We start from the raw sequence: 23,892 nt of genomic DNA on the forward strand, positions 1-23,892 counted from the left end.
ACACACACACACACACACACACACACAACCACACGGCCAGCTTGATGCCCTCTCTGCTGTCTCTCCCCTGTCATTTCCTTCAGCCCCACCATATCTTTTCCTCCCACACTCCTTGTCTCCGTCCTCTCATCTTGACTGCCACTTGTTCTTTTCCTCATCCTCCTCTTCTCCTCCTTCTCCGTCTAGGCCCACATGAGGCTCATTGTGGACTTCTAAATGCTACCTTTGCTGACAGGCAATTAGCCCGCCATTTTAAAACCACCCGATAAAAAAAATGTATCTCGGTATCTCATGGTTGTCAGTGTGTATTCCCTTTGTCTTTTTCCTCTTCCTATTCAAGCAATTTGTGGGAAAAGTGATGTTGGGCATTGATGTTCCAGAGACAGTCAGATACATTACTTTCTTCGAGGGCCCTTCAACCCTGAAATCCCAGTCCACTGTCGAAACTGAATGTACAAAATTAATAGAGAGGTCCTGATCCGTGCACATGGTGGAGCCATGGAATTGAGACAGAGAAACAGGGTATAAGCAAGTTATTGAAATCCGATTGAATGTACTGTGACATCTTCATCCTCTCAGTACATCACACCTACAACTCCCTCGGAAATCTCAGCCTCCCTTTTTTTGAAACCACTTTAATTATTTGCCTCCTCTTTTGGCTGAATGTAATTAAATATGAATATTGCCACCTTGGATTTGATAATAATAATCTTGTTTGCTGCATCTGACATAAGTTAATAAAAGTATTGTTATTGTTCTTTGCAAAGAACTGTCTGATGTGATCATTATTTTTTATGGTTCCGTGGTTAAATACACCTCATACAATCGTTCAGCTGCAACAGACACCAAACGTCAACAGAATAAGAAGCAGATTATGGATGGAATATCGCTCATAGGTCGGCATTAGCAGTAGTGTGGAAAGCTCCATCAAATGTTTTATGCTCATGGTTTGATAATAAATGTGCATCCATTCATACTAACCATCACACTGCCACTAAGTAGGAACTTCACTCATGCCGCTTGCATTCAGGCAAGTGAACTAGTAAACCGTCATTTCCGATATGATTTGTTCATAATCAGCAATCAGCTATGGAAATCACAACACAATGCACGACACTACTACTACCACTAGACCTTAGCTTGACTTATGACTTCATTTTCGCAAACTGTGTAAATCTTGTACGTAACGCAGCATAACTGCAAGTTAGACCAGGATCCGCCAGCTTTTGAACCCTGCCTCAGATGTGCTGCCTACGAAAATGTTGTTGATAGGAGTGGGAAGGTAAATATCTCACAACACAAACTGAATCTTGCGTTTAGGGTAAAATGGTTGAAAATGAGTAAACAATATAGCTGCCAGATCAGAACAACAATCAGTTACAAAATACTAATCCAGATGGAATATTGTCATATTAATATTGATAAACACGTATCACGTATACTGGATATGTTTAATATTTTTACGGCACTGTGAACAAGTTGTGGACGACTGACCATTCTGGTGTTCCACATTGGACATAATTTAAGGGTGATTACAACCTTTCCTGAAACTGCGCTCTTTCAACCCCCACAGACTCCATACAAGTACTCTGGGCCATAAAATCTGCTGTGATTAGCTAATTGATATGGCGACATTATCATTATTCAGTTGTTACAAGGGCAAGGGACAGCCATCAGTGAGCAAGCACACTGTCAATGTGGACGTATAGGAACATTGAGGTCAGTGTATTTCATTTTTCCATGACATTATGGAAGTGAGCAGACCCATCCATTTGTTCGATTGGGAGGGAAAAGGAGATGTTATATCAGAGGATGAGATCATTTCAAAGCACAACACGCACACATGTGCTTTGGTGATGTATGAATGTTAAAATGAACTCAAATTATCTCCTGACAGGAAACCAGTCCATGGCGTTAAAAACAGTTTTTCAACCGCTATACTGTATTGAAACAATATCAGTGATGTCATCAACGAATCAACTTTTGTTTGACTCAACTTTTGTCTCCTTCGGATTAACTGTGAAAAAAAAATCATTATGATTGACTCGTTCGCCCCTGGTGTAGATCTGGACCAATGCATATAAAATGATTATTTAAAAAAAACATTTTGTCCCTCTGGTCTTCTCCCAACTGTTTATTCCATCTGTTGTTCATAACAACCGTCTTTGTCTCTCTTGCTTGAGGCTCCCTTTGCACACTCACTGGAGGGCACGGACACACAACCAACTAAAACTTTGCAAATGTTTGACAAAAACAAGATTGGCCCATTTCTATTCTATATGTTGGACACCTGGCCTGTGATTCAACTAGTAAATAAGCATCTGAGTAAGACCATCCATTTTTATTTTTGTGTACCTCATAAATTATCAAATCTAATTAAAATTGGTTGTTTAGTTTGGATCTTGTTTGTTTCCCTTTTTGTCTGATTTGTCGAGTAAATGTTGTACAATGTCGCTCTTGCACACTTGGTCCTGATTTGAAAAATCTCTTTCTAATATCTCTATGAAGTTGTCAGTTAAAATATATTACTATTCTTTTGTCTAAACACAAAACTATCATTTGTGGAGGAAAAATATATCCATGCATCTATTTTCATTATTGTTTGGCCGTAAGGGGCTTGGATGAGCTAGAGTCTATCTTGGCAGACTTTGGGCAACAGGCTGGGGACACTATGGCCACAATCTGATCTCGCCTCATCTAGCCGTGGTCATTCTCCGCATCACAGTGTGACAAAGTATTGTGAACTTTTTCAAATTATGCCACATAAAGTGTAGCTTTAATGCCAAAGCTAATATTCGCTACACAATTCTTAACAGCAAATTTGTGAAAAACAATGCACATATTTATAATGTATGTACTGGTCAAGGGCCAATCAATTCCTTTGCTTTTTCAGTTCTCTGGTAATCACCTTCTTTTCTCCTCGAGGTACTCCTTTCATTTATTTTCTGGCATTCCATTAGCTAGTAAGCACAATGTTCTTGCATTATTGATAAAGACTTAACGCTGTGGGCAGGGTCAGCCTAACGGATGATCTGACCCTTCCTTCCAGCATGCTATTTCTGACCACATGCCAGAGGTATCATCTCGAGCCCGCTTAACCTTATCTAAGCTCTGTGCAGGCTTCAATGGAAGGAGGTCTTTGCTTCTTATCAGTTTGTCCGTTATATTCTTGACTCAAGTGGTCAGTCCGTTAGCCATCTATGGGTAAATGAAGACGCCTATGGAACCAGTGGTGTGCTCCAGTGACCCACAATGCACCACAGCTTTATAAAGAAGCCACCCAAGTGATAGTAGATCTTGTTTTTGGAGTTGCTTAGAAGAATCTGTGTTTGGCGCGATGGACTCACTGACTTCTTCGAGTCGTAGATCCTCTTCCTCCTATCGCTCCTCAGCCCGTTACAGCTCCAGTAGTTTTCGGTCAGAGAGCTCACGGGTCGGGTCAGGGGACTCCTTGGATGATCTTTTAGAGCCTTTTCTTGACTCGTCGGACTCATCCAGCTTGTTTTGTGAAGAGGGCCAGACCCCATTTGGTAGGCAAGGCAGAACCTCCTATGGAAACAGTGGTAAGTCAGGTTAGGCTCACATATGCAATAGAACAGATTGAACGCTGTCATTTCTAATGTACTGAAAAATGTGACACGAAAAAGTTAATGTGGTGGTAACGAGGGGGAAATTTCTATTACAAGGCTTCAATTGTAGATAACACTGTTTTAGAACATTTTGAATCCAATGAAAATAGCCACTAAATGTTGGAGTGATGCTTGTTTGATTCCTGACGATTGTCAAGATGCCTTTGAGAAAGGCACTGGCCAGACAACCCCAGTTCAGGTGTTCCAGCATGCTTGGTGCATCCAATTCTCTCTGACATCACTGTCTGAGATGGTCCTCTATGTGGACTGCAACAAAATGCACAGCAAAGTTTGAGTTAAATTTCTCCTTCAGGGATTATAATGAGTACAATAAATTTAATCAAAATAGCCCTTCCAATTACAGGAAGAAATCCAATAAAAAGCATTCAAAGTCACTCCATAAATATCTAGTTTTTTTATTTGCTGTTATTTCATTGTCACAGCTTATCATAAAAATTGAGAAATAAAACAAGAACTTTTCATTGGAAGGAAGCAGAGCTGTAGGAGGATGGAATAGAAGTAATGACCCAGAATGTCTGATTTTGAGCAAAAGACTGCAGACCTCATCAACTAGTCGTCATAAAGAACTAATGGCGAGGAGAAAAGACAACGGGTGGTGTGGGACAAAGAATGCAATACCAATCCCAGATTGCACCAGCAACATGATATAGAGGGTTCCAACAGCTGATTAGGAAATCAGACACACTAATTTTACTGAAACAAAGTATATTAACATTGTTCCTAAAAAAAAAAAAAAGAAAATGAACCAGTCCATGGGTGTGCTACATTGACAGGTGGTACAGATTATGATGCTATTGCCTGTTAAATTGAACAGTCATGGAGTGCATATTTGGAAATACAAACAAACAAACAAAACAAACAAAGTATTGTAATTTTAAAATAAATATTTTAAATGTTGCCTTTTCAATCAACATTTTATGGGACATGATACGATGTATGAAATGTTTCATAAAAACAAGTTGAAGTTGTATATAAAACAATCCCAATAATGAAACATACCGTAAATTTCGGACTATAAGCCGCTACTTTTTTCTCAAATTTTGAACCCTGCGGCTTATAGTCTGATGCGGCTTATATAGGCTTTTTACATCAAACCTGTCACCACATTATTTGGGACCTCGGGAAGGACTGCTGCTATTGTCTCTTTTTTTCATTTTCTTGGAAACTTAACTTGTATTTTTTGGATTTTTCCCATTTCAAAAAAGGTCACATGGGTCGCATTAAACTGAAACATTGCTTTCAGTAACTGTTGACAGTGGGCCACAAACAGGTGGCAGTTTTGAACACATGTACCTTCTCATGTTTTGCAGCTCCAGTGGGTGGTGTTGTGCCTGTTTGTCAGACTGGCGCCGGAAGTGTGCAATGTGTAGGAGATAGCTACTATATGTCCGCCGATGTCAGCCAATTTGAGCCACATGACGTTGTGGTAATGGCATATAGCCACCATGTCGTCATTCACGCTCAGAAGGTGTGTGTTCTAAAGCATTCATTTTGTGTTAAAGAAAAATTCTCATTGTGAAAGTATTCATTGAATACCAGAGAGCCTTGTTTACTTTTGAACTGACTACACAGCGCAATCTATGTTCTTTAGGTCATGGATGACGGAAGTGTCAGTGCCACATTCACCAATAAGTCCCAATTCCCGAAGGACATGAATCCCCTTTCTGTCAGTGGGACCTTCAACAGTGACGGCATCCTGATTGTGAGTGTTCGCCGAAACAACTCTACAGATGGGCAGGATCTTCTGGCTGTGCCTACATACTATCGCAGCGAAGCTCACCTTTGACCACAGACTCAAAGTTCAGCCTCGAGCTAAGCTTCTGTATTGAACTTGCATAACAATTATTGTTCATTGTTATTCATTTAGCTTCTGCTGAGTTATTGGTGGATGTCTGATGACCAGCCAATATATACCCACCCTATAAAAAAGTGAATTAATTTGCCATTTTATCAATCATTTTTGTCACACTCTTAGTGCTAGGCTATTCTTATGATAACTGTTGATTTAGATTTTTTATAAAATTTTGTAAAGGGTGGTGCTAGAGGGCCGTGGGAGATGCCATTATATTTTAGTGAGAATACACATTGTGTGGATTGAAGATTATCTTTTTTTTTTTTTTTTTTTTGCCAATAATCTGCTTGCATTGGAGCAGTGGTGCACATGATCCAATAAAAATGAAAACACTTAGCACTTATTGATTGACACTTATTGATTGACACTTGCTGGAAGATGCAAAAAATATAAATAAATAAATAAAAAGCACCGTGACAAAAAGATTGCATGTTAAAATCTTATTTATTCATCCCTGATATACAAAAGTTATGCATTTTTCATTGTGAAAAATATCTTTTGACATTGCTCCGCTCTCTCTGGTTTGGCCCTACAGTATATATTTCCCCCGAAGAGCCCTAAAAAATGGATTCCTCAAAAATTGATGGACTGTTTTAAATCAAGGTCCACTCTAATTTATGAATGAACCTTGATAAAAAACGTTGCATCACTGTGTGAGTATATCAACTAGCATCCATGCAACATAAATCACCAGAAGCTCTCCAGTATGAAACCAGACAGGGAAGGTTTCCCAAAGTTAATAAACATGGACATATGTCTTAGGCCAGATTCTTTAAACAACTAATATAAAATGTGTGTCTTTCCCTTGACAGCTCAAGGAACAGTTGATTTGAGTCATATTGTTAGAGTGGTTATTAAAGGTTTGGGGGAAACCTTCACTTTCCAGTAATGAATCAAACATTGACACAAGCAAATGGAGCTTCCTTCCAATAAACATTAATCTTTTAAGTTTTTTTTAAAGTTTTCTTTACAAAAATAAGGTTATCTTTGCATTCATGTCAACAATCTAAAAGGGTGACGTGAGATGAATAACTGTTATTGCACGATTTGATTATCTACATGAAGATCAACCATAAGAAAAGGACACAAAAAAAACAATCCCAAAGCACTGATCACTCCAGACAAATAAATACGCATCTAGCTCTGGATTCTTCTGTATGATGTCCGATGAAATGAATAGCTGTTAAATGTTTATGACGGTAAGGCTGACAAAGCACGATATGATGCAATGATGCATGAAGAAGCACAAAATATAAGAAAGATCTGGTTTAGTTCTTGTGATAGGCTGGTGAGGCACTGGTTGCTATGGCGCAACCTTTGGACAAGTTTCGATCACATCTAGAGCCAATTGTTATGATGTAAAGAAGAGCATCAACACACACACACGCACACACACATGTTGGTCCCTTTGACATGAGTTTCTCTTGACATCATGAATATTAAACGATAGTGCGTGGGGGCCGCCATCTTGCTGGCCCCATTTCCTCTCCTAAAAAGTTGAAATGTTTTGGACAATACATCATAAGACAGCAGAATAATAAAAGAATCATCCACAATTTAATATAAAAATCCAAACCTCTTAGAATAAGAATAATTGAATATTAATGATTGGTTAAGACATTAAATTATGATTTTATGTTGGAGTCATGATGTGGTATAAAAAATGTTATGATCACAATCCTCACCTCCTTTAAAAACATCAGACTAGAAGTAAAGCTCATTGGATGGGAGGTGTGTGAAAGTCAAAAAATGAATTCTATCTCATTACAAAACAATGCCGACTGTATTTTTCCTTTAGTGGCCGCCATGATTACACAACAAGCACAAAACCGTAGCAACATTTCTGCAGGCTCAGGAGTGGCTATTATTCCCATCAGAGCTTTCCATTGAGCCCACATTAAATATTAAATACACATGAGTTATTGTCTGTCACGTCAGCCTCATTGCTGACCATGCTGTCATTAAAACTATGATGGCTCAAGTTTCACGAGTCAACTTTGCTGCTGATAACTGAAGTGATAATTTAGAGAAAGGTGAAATACCCATCTTAGAACTAATAATACTTCTTGATTTCATCTAGTGCTTCAACCATGATTGCATTCATCAAACTGATTCTGCTCTTTATTTATCCTCGGGTAATGTGCAGGCCCCTGGATTCTTCCATTAAATAGCTATGGGGCTTCGAACAGTAATGGACGTTAGAAAATATGGTGATCAAAGACGGATTGATGAGGAGGCCTGAAGTAGCTGGTTGGGTAATGATAACTTGCATCTTACCGTCATCCATTTCCTGCCTGCTACTTGTTCTTTCCTTCCCTTGCGTCAGTGCTTTCTTCCATTACCGTCCTCTCAACCTTCTCTGATTGGTCAGAGCTATATTTAGATAAGCAGAAAACCTTGAGAGTGTTGCCACCGCCATATTTGTGTGTACCATATGTCTGTGGCTAAGGAGTGTACATTATTCAAATGTCTACAGGCCATTGGGCATGCCTGCTTGCGTTGTCCATAATCTTGGAGTAGTAAGAAGACAAACGATTAGCCTCTCCAGCGTGAAAAATAGTGCCATAACAAAAAAATAGTGCCTATTAAAACCACATTCATGAGGCAATAGAAAAAAAATTACAGTGCAGTCACATTGTGCAATCACCTTTCTTACAGTACACAAAATGGAAGACTGGTTGACTATTGTCCGGATAATATGAGCAACATGAACTACACAATGTCTGAGTAAGGAGATCCCTTTTTTTTTTTTCTTTAAAAGACTTCACTATGTGCGGAGCGGTGATCAGGTTGTCATGTGTTCTGCTCTCCTGTGGAGTGTCTGCAATGGAGACGTTTTCTCAAGAGTTTATGGCAACACGAAAAGACAATATGAGAAGAAAAGACCGGCAGAGCACACTTTCCACTATTAAATATTGATCCGAAGCCCTGAGGAATTTGGCGATTACGGACCTTAGCACGTTCAAGTTTGACGGTTCTTTCAGCTATTTATGGGCATCACTGGGACTTTTCGTCAGACTCTGATGGGGTGCGTTCACCAGGCAGCGACGTGATGCTCTTTTGGCGGTCCCACAGCTTGTGGAGCTCAGTGGCCTCGTTTTCACTGCTGCTGGTGCCGCTCTCCCGGAAACTGGCCAGAGGTGGACGCACCTTCACGCCTTTCACCGTCACAGAGCCCTCGATTGCTTTGCGAAGCTGGACGGATAGGAAACAGAAGTCAAGATTAGGATCAGAGGGCAGTGCGTGCTACAAAGTAAGGAAAATAAGGTCAGATTGACTTTTGTTGTTGTCTACTCAAGATATTTGACAGAAATAATGGAGGAGGAGAAAGCCAAAGAACTCTTAGTGGATAAAAGATGATGTCAAAAACATTGTGTTCCAAATGCTACTATAGAATGTTAAGGCTCAGTCTAGAAATACTTGTCAAAAGTAATATATAGTAAGATGCTGTTTTAGATTGAGACCCTTTCATTTATACTATCTTAACTTGTATTTTACGTCACTACAATTTGTATCAAGTGAGGTAAAGAAGGAGATTTTTTTACCGTTTCAATTGCAAGTGTCTAATGACTCCAGTGCACACAATACTACTACAGGTGCTTCTATCTTTCCCTCATCTTTGCACGTAAATAATTTCAGGTTACTAATGCAAATTCTTTTACGTCAGATTAGTGAACTGGTTTAAAACCTTTCACCACCTTGTTCAATAACTGATCCAGGAGCGCGTTCATCAATTCATAATCACAAAGTAGTAGTGTCATTATTTAGGAATAAAACATCATGTTCTCATATCTACATCTGTGTGTCTTCACAGAATTTGACTACTCATCATTGGAAAGTTTCAAAGAGCAGAGCCTTCACTTTTGTGCTCAAAATAAAATATTCAATATTCAACTCAAAATTCAAAACTCTCTTTATCTTTATCTCTCGCTATCTCTCCCTTTCTCATCTCCAATGATTTTTCAAGAGACCCCAAAAATTGTGTGCTTGTTCAACCGTAAAAAAAAATGCATCGTCAAGAGAGAGCAAGTAATTTCAACAGTTTAGATTGGTCAATACATTTTTCAAAATAGCACTCGTGTGGACTGCCCAATAGAATAGATTTGTGAGAAAAAAAAAAAGAAATTCACAAAATTTTGACAATCAATGATTCTGTGACGCCAGTAATTGACAAATATTTACTATATACACATTCGGCTCATCACATAAGACCTTCACCTAATGTAAGGTTTACTGTATGATTTGAGGTGTTGGATTTTACTGACAACTATGAATTTATCTGAGCACAATTATGAATACGTGAACAAAAGCATCCCTCCACTTCCATATCGACAGACCAGCGAGCCAGGCGGTGATATAACCGCATTTGTGTGTGTGAAACAGTGTCAGGCTGGGTGAGCCTGGGCTTTATCTTCTTTGGATGGGCTATTGTCTGCTGATGCAACACAGAACAAAAACAACTAAATGTCGGGGACAAATAGCGCTGCACTTAGCAAACAATCCTCGCTCCACTTTTTGGCCAAATCACAAAGAGTGGGAGGTTGGATGGAGGGTGAGGGAAATTTGTTAGCGAGGCGGACAGAGAGGGAGTCTGTGTAAACTGATAGAAAATGGTCATTTAAAAGAGTTGGCAGTATCAAGGAGCCTTTTGTTTGTCTCTTTACATAACAAGTGGAGGGAGGAGTCCATCATTTTGACTGAAGTGGGTACATGCCTGTAATTTTGCACTTATGAAACCCTGACGCATTCTGTTGGTAAATGATGGCAGTCATAACCTTTAGCACAAAGGGAAAAAAAAGCATTCATGTTCTCACCTCTTTAAGGGAAACAACCCCAATGAGACGACCAATACTTGTGACATAGGCGTGGTCCAAGCCCAGCAGGGAGAAAATCGTGTGCGTCTGAAAGGAAGAATGCAGCAAGAAATGAAAAATGCTCTAAATAGGCACAGCAGGCATATTTAGGCAGATAAAATAAGCAATTTCTTTGCTTTTAAAAAAAATGTATTACACATCGATGACCTCATTGTCTAAAATGATTCCAGTTCATAAGAGACAACAGAAGAGACTGAAAAGACATGCCGGATGAGAAACCATATTGTCTTTTGGGTCTTGTTAAAAAATATTTGAATATTGTACTCTACTCCACTGGACACCATCAGAGAGAAGCGTCACATGTCCACCGTTCTTCCATTGTTATTTACAGGACAAACAAACAAACACAACAGTAACATCTTAACCAAAAATTTGTGCTGTTGCATCGAGAAGCCAACTTGTTCATCTCCCAAACACCAAAAAGCTCAACAATGGAGAAATTCAAATAAAAGCAAAGCTGGATCACATCAAGTATAGCATAAGAATACTCAGTGTTTCATGCTAACAATTTAAAACTGAAACAGTTGGGTGTCCACAAGAAGATGGTAGAGCAACCAGGAAAGGTTCTCAGTGAAAGATCAAATAATGCATTCAAAGGAAAAAAAAATCTGTGCACCAGGTAAAAATGAACTCAGCAGATAGCATCTTCTACAGATAAAGAAATGATTGACATTAGTGGATTAAAGAGGACTGCAGGCCTCATAAAGCGTGACTAATAATTACATGTTGGTGTTTTAATTTTTTCCGTCCATCCTTCCTACATTTTTATGCAATATTACATTATTACACGACTAAGAGAGTTAGGCCAAAGGTGGGGAACACCCCAGACTGGAACCGTCAATCATACAGGGTGAATGCAAATTGGTCAAACACATAAGCTATTCTAGTAGCATGCAGGAAAGGGTCCTATCCTCCTATGCCAAGCAAGACGTGACACCAAAAGGTACACCAAATACCACTTTGATTCATGTCTTTTGAAATTGTTTGCACGACCCTGTTTACCCGCTTCCACCCTTTCTGACTTGTGCTGAATTTTGCTGAAGCGAATATTCAGTTTTCCCACGAGGATCATTAAAGTTGAATTTAATCTTCCCTTCACTGCAGGTTCCTGCATGCATCCTGCTACAAGCAATAGAGAGAGCAAGAAGTCAAAAACTTTACTGGCAGATCAGATAGGTTGCCAGTCTGTTGCTGTTTGTTCCAGATCTTTTTAGTGCTTAATTGCACTTTCTGTTGAACCAGAGAAGCCATTTGGGGATACTTGAGTTATATCCCACTGTGTAGTTAAGTAAATGGCGGCTGGGGCTGTTGTTTTCAAGCCCGGGCCAAGCATATGATGTAACTGGGTTTCCATCAGAGAATATACTGTAGCGTATGTATTCTCAATGAAGATCACGCATGAATTCCGTTTGATGTGGGCGGCAGCAGCTTAGTCTGCAATCATTCAGGTCAAAAGTTATTATGCCACTTCAAATTAAGCAAAAACAGAAATTGGAACTGTTTGTTGGAGAAATTCTAGTTTGACTCCTGAGCATTGTCAAGGTTTGCTTTCAAAAAGCAAAAGTAACATGGAACAAAAACACATACTGAACACAACAGGGAGTATGAAGGGATTATTCTAAATTTGGACATTGATTATTGCATTATCAATAATGGAAACACTCTAATTTAGTGGTTCCTTCTTTTTTTTTTTAAAACATTTCCTGAATTGCAGTTGAATGTCTCGAAATTGAAAATCATGACTTGAAAAGTTCATCGTCATCAAATAGAATGTTCACACATCTGATAGCATATATTGATCATGATTCGAGATTTGAGGTACTTCAATTTTTAAACTTAAGTGGTTTTATTCCTGGATTCTATGAGGATGCTTTCGGACAACATTTATTGCCGCATTTTTACATTTCGACTGAGATTCTTTAAATTTCTTGTGCATATACTGCATAAGAGTGAAAGAAGTTGACATGCTGTAGAAAGATCAAGAAGAGCAGTATAAGAAACTGAATGCAACATGGACAATTATCTCCAGTGCATCAAGAGTGTAACCATGCATGACTGTAAACAGCACTGGGCAGTATTTATTATGCTGAGGGAGATTGTGTGTGGTGTTGGCTTTTAGTAGTGTGCAGTGGAGGGAGGAGATGGATAGGACATGGGGCGCGCTCTCTTAAATGTTTAAAAGGTATCAACCCGGCACCCAGACAACAAAGGACAGAGAGAAGGTAGTATTCTGAATGGAGGACATTAGATACAGCCACAGCTGCAACCCACAAAGAGTTAGGAGGTGGCATGTTTGGAAACACGACATGATCGCTTGTTTGTGTGTGTGCATGTGTGTGTGCAGGCACGCTAGTCTTTACTGCAGTATGTTGCAAACACAACCAATGCAAGCATCATACATCTGACTAAAGTGTTGAAATAAAAGTTTAGACAAGTGTGCAGCACTTGAAAAAAATAAAAGTTTGAAGAATAAAATGGGTAACAACAGGATGGCTGGTCAATGACCGCTAAACTAAAGGAGGGTGAAGAGGGGTTGCCATGGCAATGAGTTGATGGGAATGAAACAGTTACAACTATATATGATTGCTGCTGTAAGACCTCACAGTTGTATTTATAATCACACCTTATGCAGTGATGTGCGTTCCACGAGCTGGAATGGGGCGGGATCAATCTTGCAGTTGTTAAAGTTGACCTGCTCATCAAGCTGCATCTCCTCCCAATCTGCAATCTACAACACAAAAGCACCCAGTCACACACACACACACGATAAAATAAGAAAGAACAGCACAAGTAAGATAAAACATTTGTTGAATATAAAATCTCAAAATACTCAAAAAATTATATAAAATATAAAAAACATTGATAGAAATTATTTTGGGCTCCGTATGGGATAGTGAAGAACAGAAAGAAGCTTTATTGGCTTTAAAGCCTAAACTACTTTGCGGTAGTATATCAAATTAGAAGGAGCAATTTTCTAATTTACTTTAATGTGAGCAGACATCTTTATGCAGTCAGTAAAGTAGGCCCTGTTGGCCCTTAAAAAGGTGACACTCAAAGGCAAGTTTACATTCTGAGCTATAAACCTGGAGTAATCGTAGTCTTGAAAGATGCTCAGAAGAGATCATGCTTTAGCGTGTGCTATCAGTCACCACACAGAAGGCCTATAAAGTATTCCACAGCACCTCCTAAAAATCGGCTCTGTGATAGCCAATCATTTTACCTGCGTCGTGATTTTCTGAACACATATAGTGTGTATAATGGACACTGAAATGGTGTCTAAATCATATGTGCTGTATATAAAACTGTGAGGAAAGTGAGTGGTGAACAACAAGGGAACAAAAATACAGCAGACGTGAGGGACGCAGAAGATGAATTCAAAATAATCACGTATGATAGAAGAAATGACATATGGTGGATGATTTATGCAGTATACCCCAAAAGTCACTTACCTCTCTGAGTGTCATGTCATCTTCCACATCATCGTCCTGCGGATGCAAAGGCCAGAAAAAAAAAAAAAAAGTCAGTAAGACGATCGATTACATGCACTTGATTAAATTGCCATTGAAGGATGTGCATTGTCAGTATGGTATGATGTATGAATTCTTGCTGGCTGTTATTTGTACATTAAAACTGTAGTTTCTATCATTGCAGCAAGTGGAATGATACATTACAGACACATGGTCAACCATGCATCACATCACCGCACGGTTGTTCTCAGACAGGTGGACAGGAATAGAATGAGTGACTAAAGGAGCGACTACAGTAGATTGAATGAGCGAGAGCGTATGATGTATGAGATTTCGGAGCAGATGATCATTATAATGATGGATTGTCACCACCCTCAGAGCCTTCGGCTTATAAATTGGACTTTGACAGGCTGGGAAAATCACAAGCAACCCTCTTCCTTGAAGAAAACACTGGAAATACAGTGGGTGTTAAGTAATGTGCTCGCAAACAGGCATTTATTTGCTCGGAATTTAATGTGTGTGTTGAGGAAAAATGGGAGGGGAAAGTAAGCATAACCCTGGGGCTGATAGGAGCCTGAGCTCATTTATCCTCTTCGCTGCAGTGGACGACCTGTTGGTAACCCTAGCAACTGCAGCCGTGGGGTGGAAAGAGGTGCTCGACTGTAGCATTATGCAAGCTGAGGGCAGTTGAGCCTGGAGTTGATGAGGCCAAGAGCGCACTCACACACAAACGCATTGCAGACTTAATTTCTGCTGTCTCACTCATCACTCTGTCACATGACAAGGCCACTCTGAATGTCAAAAATGACAAGCTGTTTTCACAAGGCAATGAATAAAAGATTGGGAATATGATGACAGATCAAATCTTTTTGGGCTTAGAGTGAGAAAACCTTTGGATACACAATGTATACCAGTGGCACAACCACCAAGACAATGTAAGTAGGGCTGGATGGTTGTATGATTGAAAATCTTGATATTACAGCGACCAGCTGCTCCCTGTGAGCATATTGACACCACTTGATGCGGTGAAAACGTGCGACTGCAGCCTATCAGACTCCAAATTTTCTTTCTAACTTTGATTTGCAAGTAAAACATAATCCACCAATAACCAAAAAAAAAAGAAGCAGTAAACAGGAATTAATAGTAAAAATGTGCAACTAAACGTGCAGCCATGATTCTGTGTAATCATCTGAAGATGAACGTAGTGTGACAATTTCCTTCTCATTGTTTTTGTCACGATAGAGCCACATGGAGGAGGAAGTCGATGTGCAAGGTATGTCGTTAAAAGCGAGTCAATACAACAAACCCGTTGAATAATTTGAACAAGTAGCACCTGAGTGCTGCTTGTGAAAAGCATGAAAAATGCAAGCAGAGTTTGCACTGGCTGCCCACGTAAACATGATCAGTTTAGCTGCAAGTAAATAGCTGGCGGATCTAAGGAGAAATCTACTGCATCATCTTTTGAGTTTGCAAGTAGCAATTTATATGTGGCATCATAAATTCAAAATTATATTTACATTTTAAGGCTATTTATTATCCCTGAGGGGTTTGTTTTTAGTTATTTTATATTTGTCTACATTTGTTGTACTGTTAAATAAAAATGTGAAAAATAGAATTAAGGACGCAGGAAAAAAACTAAATATTTTTTCACTTATTTTGGATGGAATGATGCGGAACATAACAGTAGTTCTGGTAATGACACTGTCACCAAGAACAATGGAAACAGAAAAAGTAGTTTCACAGTTCTTGATTATGTCATGCATCACCCGCCAAAACTGCTACACAAACAAAAGCTGGCTATTAAACTTATGGGCACATCATGTAGAATATAATTATATTTATATAACCGCAAAGGCGGCTTTTCAACTTTCACGGCTAGACTGAAATTAGTGCATCCGTTCCTTTTTTTGGACATGTAACTAAGTTGCTTTAAGATGTGGGAATGGGATATTTTAATTTCAATGGATCAACAATTTTACTTATCAGTTTAACAAGTTGAACATTATTTCTACCTCATGTAAGGGGAAAAAAAAAACTTGTTACGTAATATGGTGCATCCTCCTCCGAATAGCTGTTTAAATTGTTAAAGTAATAAAAAAAGACATTCCAAAGTTTCTCCCTCATGCTCATGCTTCTAGTAATGATGTTTCTCTAAGCGACAGCCAGATACTAAATGGTGCAAGAGGGGAACATAACAGTAATCACATGCAGGCAATTAACTGCTGATTTTCCTTCTACTAATGATAACTTCTTTGCTCATCGTTTGCCAATTCTATTACTGCCTTACCAGCACATCTGATTAGGATGCACGCTTTAACACCATTGTTAATGGCTTTGTAGTTAATACAATGGAGTGGAAAAGGATCATGTTCAGCTCTGCTGTAGCTCTTTTCTACGTCATCCGTTCTCTAATATTTTTAATACTTGAAGATGGAGGTACAAACCACTGGTGATAGTTTTCTTGTTAAATTATATTTTGGAACTTTGGAAATAATAACCAAATTAGAACAGAACTACTTTCTGCTTTACTCGAATCGTCCAATTAACTTGTGCTGTTCAATTGATATTTCTCCTCTTCCAAATTACAAGTAGGTATGCTGATGAACAGAAAGCTCCACTGTTACGCAGACAAAATAAATGAATACATTATTCATAGTTTTCCAATGATAAACACAACGTTGAAATTTAAAACGTCTGCTTGTGCATTGAACTGCATGCAAGGAGCACTGAGATCTGTATTTGTCCTCAACAGTTGGAGGCTCCAGATGTTACAAGCACTTGTTCTCCTTCTGCCACTGACTGAGAAATCCTCCAGCTTCTTTTTTAATGTAATGGGTCAAGGTGTCAGTTCATCTGTTAAACTACACAGCATTTAACCATGGAAATTAATACTCAACTTTTATGCTCAATGGCCACATTTGATTTTTAAACAGTGATGGCCCAAGTGAGAAACAAGGTATTTACAAAAAAAAAAAAAAAAAAATGAAAAAAGGAGTAACATATGTTATATGAAACCCACGCAGGCACGGGGAGAACATGCAAACTCCACACAGAGAGGGCTGGAGGTGGAATCGAACCCGCACTCTCCAAACTGTGAGGCGGACATGCTAGCCAATGCGCCTGAGTTATATATTAAATTATTTAATTTTATAAGCCATTGTAAATATGTTTGTTTTCCCCCAAGTCATGTTTAAACCTATGAATGAATACAGTTAAATTAATGCAACCTATTTGTACTCTTTTTTTTGAGCAGAAACTTTTTTAGAGTAGAAATGCAAGGAAGTTCATCACAAAAGTATAGATTGTTTCAAGACAGCATAAGAAACAAACACAAAAAAAAAACAGCAGAACACACGCACACATGCACACACAAAACAAAACTGAGCCCACAAGCCATCATAAATAAAGCATGACAGCATTATGAAAACTCAAGAAGGTGAAAAAATAATGAGAAAGCTGAGACTGAGAGGTTTGGGCGTCATCATTTCTCTGAAACAGACTACTGATGTCATTTACTCTGCATCAATATTTCACAACCAAGATAGAGGGAGTGGAAGAGGCGTGATGGAGGTGTGAAGGCTTTAGAAAAGTCATAAAGATGGACGAAGCATGTGAAGCAGAGACACACCCAGATTCCCAAACAAATGAGAGAATAAAGAAACTGTGAGGGACTAACTTGCTTTCTCCTCTGTCACAGGGGAAAACAGAAGGTTTTGAAAAATATGTTTGGATAGAGTTATCAATATACTTGACTGGGTCCATATAACAGCATCATTATTTGACAACGTGAAGAAAACCTGCTTTGAATGGGACAAAAGGCCACAGCCCAACAAAATACACACACACACACACACACTGGCGCCACAAGGCTTTGTGACGTATGACTTTCCTGTCAAGCTGCAATGACTAATGTGCAACAAAGCCTACTTAACCCACCAAAAAATTAACCATGTGTTTTCTCTGCACTAACCACACAGCAAGTCTAATTTGTCTTAACAATCAGTGGCGGATAATCAACCTGATGTCCAACAATTAAAACAAAAATATTAATCAATTTCATTTTCCATTTACTGTTGCATTTTGTTATGTAGAAGATTTCTGTTTATGGAAGGCCCAAAGATTCTACAGTGGTGCCTTGAGATGTGAGTGCCTTGAGATTTTCAGATTACTTGGGTGAATGTTTTTGTCTTGAAATACAAGCAAAAAATTATGACACGATGCACTTCATACCCCCATTGCTAGATAATGGCAGCAAACTTCACAACACCTGGCCAGCATCAATTCAATCTGGTTTGCACCCATTGGAAAGACAATATCAACTGATTAAGGGAAAAAGATAACCATGGACTCGTCGGAAGCCAATCTAAGGGCACACATACAACTATTTGTCTTCACATTCACACCTATGGAGAAGTTATAAGTTGTCAAAGGAATGTGGGAAGAAGCCGGACTACCTGTAGAAAACGCACGCAAGCGCTGGACAAACATGCAAACTCTACACAGGAAGGCTGCAATTGACATGAATCTCAAAATTGCATCTGAGATGCCAACTACAGGTCCACTGCGAATCCCGACATGATATGCATCTCATTTGAAAGTGCTTTTTCAGCACTTAGGTCTTATTATATTTTAACATTCAAAGGTTTGGAACGAATGGAAATAACATTCAGCTCACCCCAGAGAAACTCCTTAGGCTTCGTGGTTCCTTCTGGTGATGGGAATGGCACAGTGAAAAATAATTGATTGACGCTGTGCTGACACGAACATGTGATATTGAATTATGATTTTTTTTGAGGGGGGATTTATTACGTATCATCACATATCATTAAATCAAAGCAGATGTTTATGAGAATTATTTTTCAATTTACAATCAATTCATTAAACCACTGACTGTCGTCCAATTATGCAAATACAGTCATTGGTAATTGGCCAGCAGGCTCCATCGCAGTTCAAAAAATTTGTCCAAGCACTTCCCTTGCATTATTATTTTACCACTGTAGTGGTTTCATATGAGCTGTTTTTCAAACATGTCTTATTATGATATGATTCATTGATTGTGATACAGAATCCATGGCTGCATGCGGAGGAGAACTCACTCTCCCTATTCAGAGTATATAATCCACAGAGCATCACAGACTTTCGACAAAACACAATCAGACTTTAGGTCACTCCAGAAAGGTGATACCTACTCTGGGAGGCCGTCACTGATTGGACACCTCGGGTGACATAGTTTGAGGATGGAAAGAACAGCATGACAGGTTTGAACAGTCTCAAACTTGCAGAACACCTGATGACTTGTTTTTCAGCTGACGTAACATGAAAGTTATACAGATGTATGGAAGTGTTCAATTTAAAATATAGAAAGGTTTTCACAGAATAAACTACGTAAGAAATTGTTTTTGAACTACTGAGGTCTTGCTTGTAGGTTTTGTTTAACAATAATGTGTATTGTCTAACTAAACAATATAATCGTGTGGAAATAAATACAAAAAGTAATGTTTTATGAAAATGTGAAAACTTAGACAAATTTGATATTGGCATCAAGTTGACCATTTGACACGTAGTCAACAAACAAGCATGGCTTGCGACTTGCCCTTACCACACAATGTATAGCTTAAACAGCTCTGTACAACCCGCGCACATTTTTTGCGGAAAGGACAGCTTACTTGAGTCTTGTGATTATGGCACCACTCAAAAGCAGGAATAAAATATTCCTGGAGTGTTAGTGTTTCAACACAATAGGGTGGATTGAATAGGTTTTGATAGCTTGCCCTGATTTAAGCATCTAAAACATATGTTCCACTGTGTCGGCCATTATTTTGAATGCATTCATTAAATATGATGTGGTGTTATCTTTTGTGTAAATGTATCCATAACTACTGAAAGAAAATTTTCATTTAAAAGGAACAGATTTTTGTGGCTAGTTTTCAGACATTGGCCTATAATGCTTTTTTTTTTTTTTAATACGAATAATTTCTATACATGTACATGGCAATGGGAGGTCAGCAGGTAGGTTACAGGTTTAACAAGAAGAGACTGTTCAAACGTTGTTGGCCCAATGGCACAGGTGGGCTTGGGGTCAGCAATGCCCAGATTACAGGCCAACAATTAGCCCCGGAATGGAATGGCAGGGTGATACGTTTTTGATTGGCTGATGAACCTGTGAATCTTGGCATTTGGGTTGCCCCAAATGGTGGCTCTTACCACAACTGATATCCGGACTCGTTTTGACTGCCTCCTGCTGTCAGGAGACACTGGTCTCTCGAGATTGTTGCTTTTCTTCCACCAAACAAGGACAAGCAGATACCATTAAAAAACACCCTTAACTTTCCTGCATGGCCTAATATGCCTTGCAAATGTATTGCAATGCTGTGGAAAGTAAAGTAAGAAGTAGAGTTGTAGTTCAATGAGAAAAAAAAACTTCAGTTTGGCATCTTGGATACAGTGCTCAGACAAAATGGAAAATTTTATCTGCACTGATGGTTGCAGAGATAGCAATGTTGTTCATTGGATTTATCTGCTTGTGTGGGAGGTACTGTAATGTCGAGCGTGAAGCCTGTATGTGAGAATGCGAAGAATGTGTGAACAGCATGTCGTGCGCCACTGTGTGTTCTGTCTGTGTGCTCTTGTTGGGTGCGTTCAAGGACAGGATTCTCTTACCTCCATGAGTTCTGCATCTGGACTGGCGCAAAACAAGTTCTTTAGGCTAGAGTTGTTTGAATGATTCTGTGAGCCTATGAAATAAAAAAGCCAACACTGTCACACAACCTTAATCTTGATTCTCAGTATGTCAAAAGCTCCCAATAGCATGCAGGACCTCAGCAAATCTCTCGAAATTTCAGTTTAGCAAACATTTACAAATAGGTTTGCTTTAGCATTGTCTTCTTCTGACAATATACATAAAACTGACCAAAGTTATTCCTGCTTGTAAATCCAATATATGATTTGAAAAACGAGTAGAAATTAGCTGACCCTTGATTCTGGAGACCAGTGTGTTGTATCAATCATCTATTGTAGTTAAAATGTTAATATATTTACACCGACACTGCCAAAGTATACCCAATTCATATTTTTTCAAGATGACTTTTTCTATCTCATTTGAAGAAATAAAGGTGTTTGTAAAAGAATGACACACCAATAGGGATATCAACTGGCCGCTCTACCGCAGAGGGTCTCTTTAGAGCAGGTTTCAAGGGCTTTAGAGCAACTGGACGAGTTGGGCTGATTGTTGATTCTTCAGTAGAGATCTGCAAATGCACGTACACAAAAACACACAATAAAATAAATCATTTTGACATCAACTTTAAACTACATAATAAAACACCACTATCCTTCAATCTTCTGCTTATCTGCAGTCGGGTTAAGGGCATAGCAGCCTTAGAAAGGAAGAAGCTTAGCCTGATACTTACCTTGAAGAGACAAGTATATCGAAAACCTTTTGTGAGTAGAGTATACAAATATTATCACTAAAAGGTCCACTACCATACAGCTAGATCACATGGAAGGAACTAGCCAGCCAAAAAACACTATCGTAAAATATTTTTGCAACGGTAAGTTCAATACTAATAACCTTTTTTTCAGAAAAGTCACAAAGTCTTAATATGGTATTTGGAGAGTGGATAAAATTTAATTTGTGCACCCATTTCTTCTTAACTGAAAATAATGTGAATTTGTCACAGAGGATATGTGTCGTGTAAATACACTGTAAACAGCAAGGAGTTTGATGTTGCCTGTGACCTCTAACCTGGAAGCGGACCTCCTGACTTGCTCTGTGGAGGTTATCTTCATTGTCAGAATTCGAGACAACAGACTGACGCTTCTTCTCTGCTGCTGCCCGCTCTCTGATGAACTCCAGGCGGCGAGAGCGTCCTAGCTGCAGGGAGAGCAGCGCCTGGAGCTGAGCACGCTCAATGGAGCCCAAGAGAATCATAGAGGCTGAGTACAAAAATACAAAAGGAAAAAAACATGAAGACAGTACAATAATATAAAGGAGTTTGGGGTGTTGTGAGAAATAAATAGCAAAGAGTCTAGAAGTAATGGCGTAATCAGCATGCTGATGAGGAGGAAAGAGTACTGCAATTTTGTGAGTATAATGTTCTCTCGAATTTAATATGCCACACGAAACTCACCCTTATTAAGCAGTTTTTTCTGTGTACTTTCGCAATTTGCTGGTACACTTGCTCAAAAAATGTCATTTGCATAAATTGGGAATTTTCTTATTAATTTTAATGTAAAAAGCAGTACTTTTACCTTGCTAACAGTTTCGGCTGTGAGCACTTGAACCCACAGATATGAATACCAGCAGCCGCATTCTACTCAACATGCTTCTTTTGAGCTGCAAACTAATCTAGGAGGTCTAAGTCGTTGGGGTATTTCATGAATGAGGCGAGCATACGGTTTGGTGTTGCCAAAAAAAATAAACCTCATGAAACAGGTTGAAATATGAAGCTACAACCTAATATAAATATCCAAGAATCACATATGATGAGAAAATAGACTTCTCCAATATGGCCAATGGAAATCTGCACTGCTTGTTCTGCCACACAGTTACTAAAAATTAATTCATGACACTTTTCCTCACACTCTGCTGTAAGTGATTGCCTTCATAACAATAAGCACTGTTACTGCGAGTTCTCTTTATTAGTTTATATGGGTAAATGCAGCATGTAATTGTTCCAGCACAATGGCATGCAACAATGTGTTGTCTTTTGCCCACTGCATACGAATCAAGGGTTCGGACACACTACGTAGCTCATGTTATTGAATATGATTTGTTTGTGTCTCACCAGCTGATTCCACCAGCGCCAGTGTTTTGAGCTGACCCGTCAGGAGGACATTATGCAGGTCTCTGTAGCAGCAACTGAGTGTGATATAGCGCACGTCCCTCACCATGATGTCCTCCACACGAATATTGTACTTCCTAAGAAGAGAATTATGAGAAAATACAGTAAGCTATAATAACAATTTCAATGCAAAATAATGAGAAAACTATACAAAGGGCCAAGTTCATAGTGTGTTTTGACATTTCATAGTCAGTTTTTGTGTTTTATGATTTCTGCTGAATTTATGTTATGACTTTATTATATTTACCATTTTATTTTTTTTACTAAACGTACATACATAGTTAAATGGAGTTTAGAATTCACTGATACAACTGCCCAAAAACATTTTTACGTATATGTGTTCTGTGTGGATCATTCTGATAATTGAAGCTGACAGCTTCAGCTTCCGTCAGCTATCTTGTCAATCCACACATTGAAGCTTTGACACGTCATTCTGGATGATAGCGGCACTGACGGCATGGCCATGTGGACACTTGCATCAGCAGAATAGTACACCACTAATAAACACTCAGCTCGCTTTCTGTCCGAGCTTTTCAGAACTTGCAAACGAGGCAGCACTTGCTTGATTTCTCTGCTGCCAAATGTGGTCGCCGTGCCAGCAAACAGATTCCGGCCAACTCTGCTCTCCTTGCAGTTACAACTCAATACACTGACCTCTCTTTAGACAAAGTCAACATAATGACCTAACAACATTTGCTTTAGAATAAAACATCAGAAAGGTTGAGATAACAAATTGAACTTGAAGAGCTCTGTCCTTTGAAAAGCATTATATTGCATATGGCTACAAGTCCTCATACCCTTGCTCAAATGCCAGGTTTTTGTGATATATAAAAATGAGACAAAGAAAAATAATTTAATTTTTTGGAGCTTTAACCTAACATTAATTAACCTACATAGATAAATTGCAAAAAAAGAGAGGAATAAAAATGAACTATACTATGATTGCACAAGTGTGCACAGCCACTTAGAACGACAGATTTGGCTATGTTCTTTTTTACATATGTTCACCTTCATGTTGAATAGAAGCTCAGCACACTCCTTTTAAAGTGCCGCTGATCAAACCCAGAAAAAGTTCAGATGTTTTAGCATACTTTTTCCTGACATTTTTGTAGTTACATCTTACGGCATATTCCGTAGAGAGCTTCTTCAGCATCAGAGGAATCTCATTGTTCAAAGGTACGAGTCGGGAGAAAGATAAAAAAGAAT

The 23,892-nt window shown here is 38.8% G+C and overlaps 2 protein-coding genes across 4 annotated transcripts in view; one reads left to right on the forward strand and one right to left on the reverse strand.

Moving 5' to 3' along the window:
• Positions 1–2,876: 2,876 nt before the first annotated feature.
• LOC148395226 (chloride channel protein 2-like) overlaps positions 2,877–23,892 on the reverse strand; it is a 68,427-nt gene continuing 47,411 nt past the window's right edge. The window contains exons 16-25 of one of the 3 annotated variants that reach the window (XM_088380903.1): positions 22,630–22,763; positions 21,588–21,778; positions 20,979–21,090; positions 20,504–20,577; positions 20,048–20,122; positions 18,519–18,551; positions 13,826–13,861; positions 13,000–13,104; positions 10,317–10,403; positions 5,928–8,697 (exon numbers count right to left, since the gene is read on the reverse strand). In XM_088380903.1, coding sequence (XP_088237029.1) covers positions 8,500–8,697; positions 10,317–10,403; positions 13,000–13,104; positions 13,826–13,861; positions 18,519–18,551; positions 20,048–20,122; positions 20,504–20,577; positions 20,979–21,090; positions 21,588–21,778; positions 22,630–22,763 — 1,045 coding nt within the window. In that variant the 3' untranslated portion in view covers positions 5,928–8,499. Of the gene's footprint in view, positions 3,550–5,927; positions 8,698–10,316; positions 10,404–12,999; positions 13,105–13,825; positions 13,862–18,518; positions 18,552–20,047; positions 20,123–20,503; positions 20,578–20,978; positions 21,091–21,587; positions 21,779–22,629; positions 22,764–23,892 lie in introns of those variants that run through there. The other 2 variants (XM_088380902.1, XM_088380901.1) reach the window with 2 other exon arrangements.
• hspb12 (heat shock protein, alpha-crystallin-related, b12) lies at positions 3,338–5,436 on the forward strand. The gene is made up of 3 exons (XM_088380904.1): positions 3,338–3,563; positions 4,961–5,118; positions 5,242–5,436. The coding sequence occupies exons 1-3, from the start codon at positions 3,338–3,340 to the stop codon at positions 5,434–5,436; spliced, it is 579 nt and encodes a 192-aa protein (XP_088237030.1).

This window comes from Syngnathus floridae, chromosome 7, assembly GCF_059516105.1.
Source record: "Syngnathus floridae isolate MCC-2025c chromosome 7, RoL_Sflo_1.0, whole genome shotgun sequence".
Lineage (NCBI taxonomy): Eukaryota > Metazoa > Chordata > Actinopteri > Syngnathiformes > Syngnathidae > Syngnathus > Syngnathus floridae.

What these genes read in the sequence shown, in the direction of transcription:
- hspb12 (XM_088380904.1), top strand. Translation starts at nt 3,338, where the DNA reads ATGGACTCACTGACTTCTTCGAGTCGTAGATCCTCTTCCTCCTATCGC. An exon ending in AACCTCCTATGGAAACAGTG is followed by an intron (nt 3,564 to 4,960) that starts GTAAGTCAGGTT and finishes CATGTTTTGCAG; the next exon opens with CTCCAGTGGGTGGTGTTGTG. An exon ending in TCGTCATTCACGCTCAGAAG is followed by an intron (nt 5,119 to 5,241) that starts GTGTGTGTTCTA and finishes TATGTTCTTTAG; the next exon opens with GTCATGGATGACGGAAGTGT.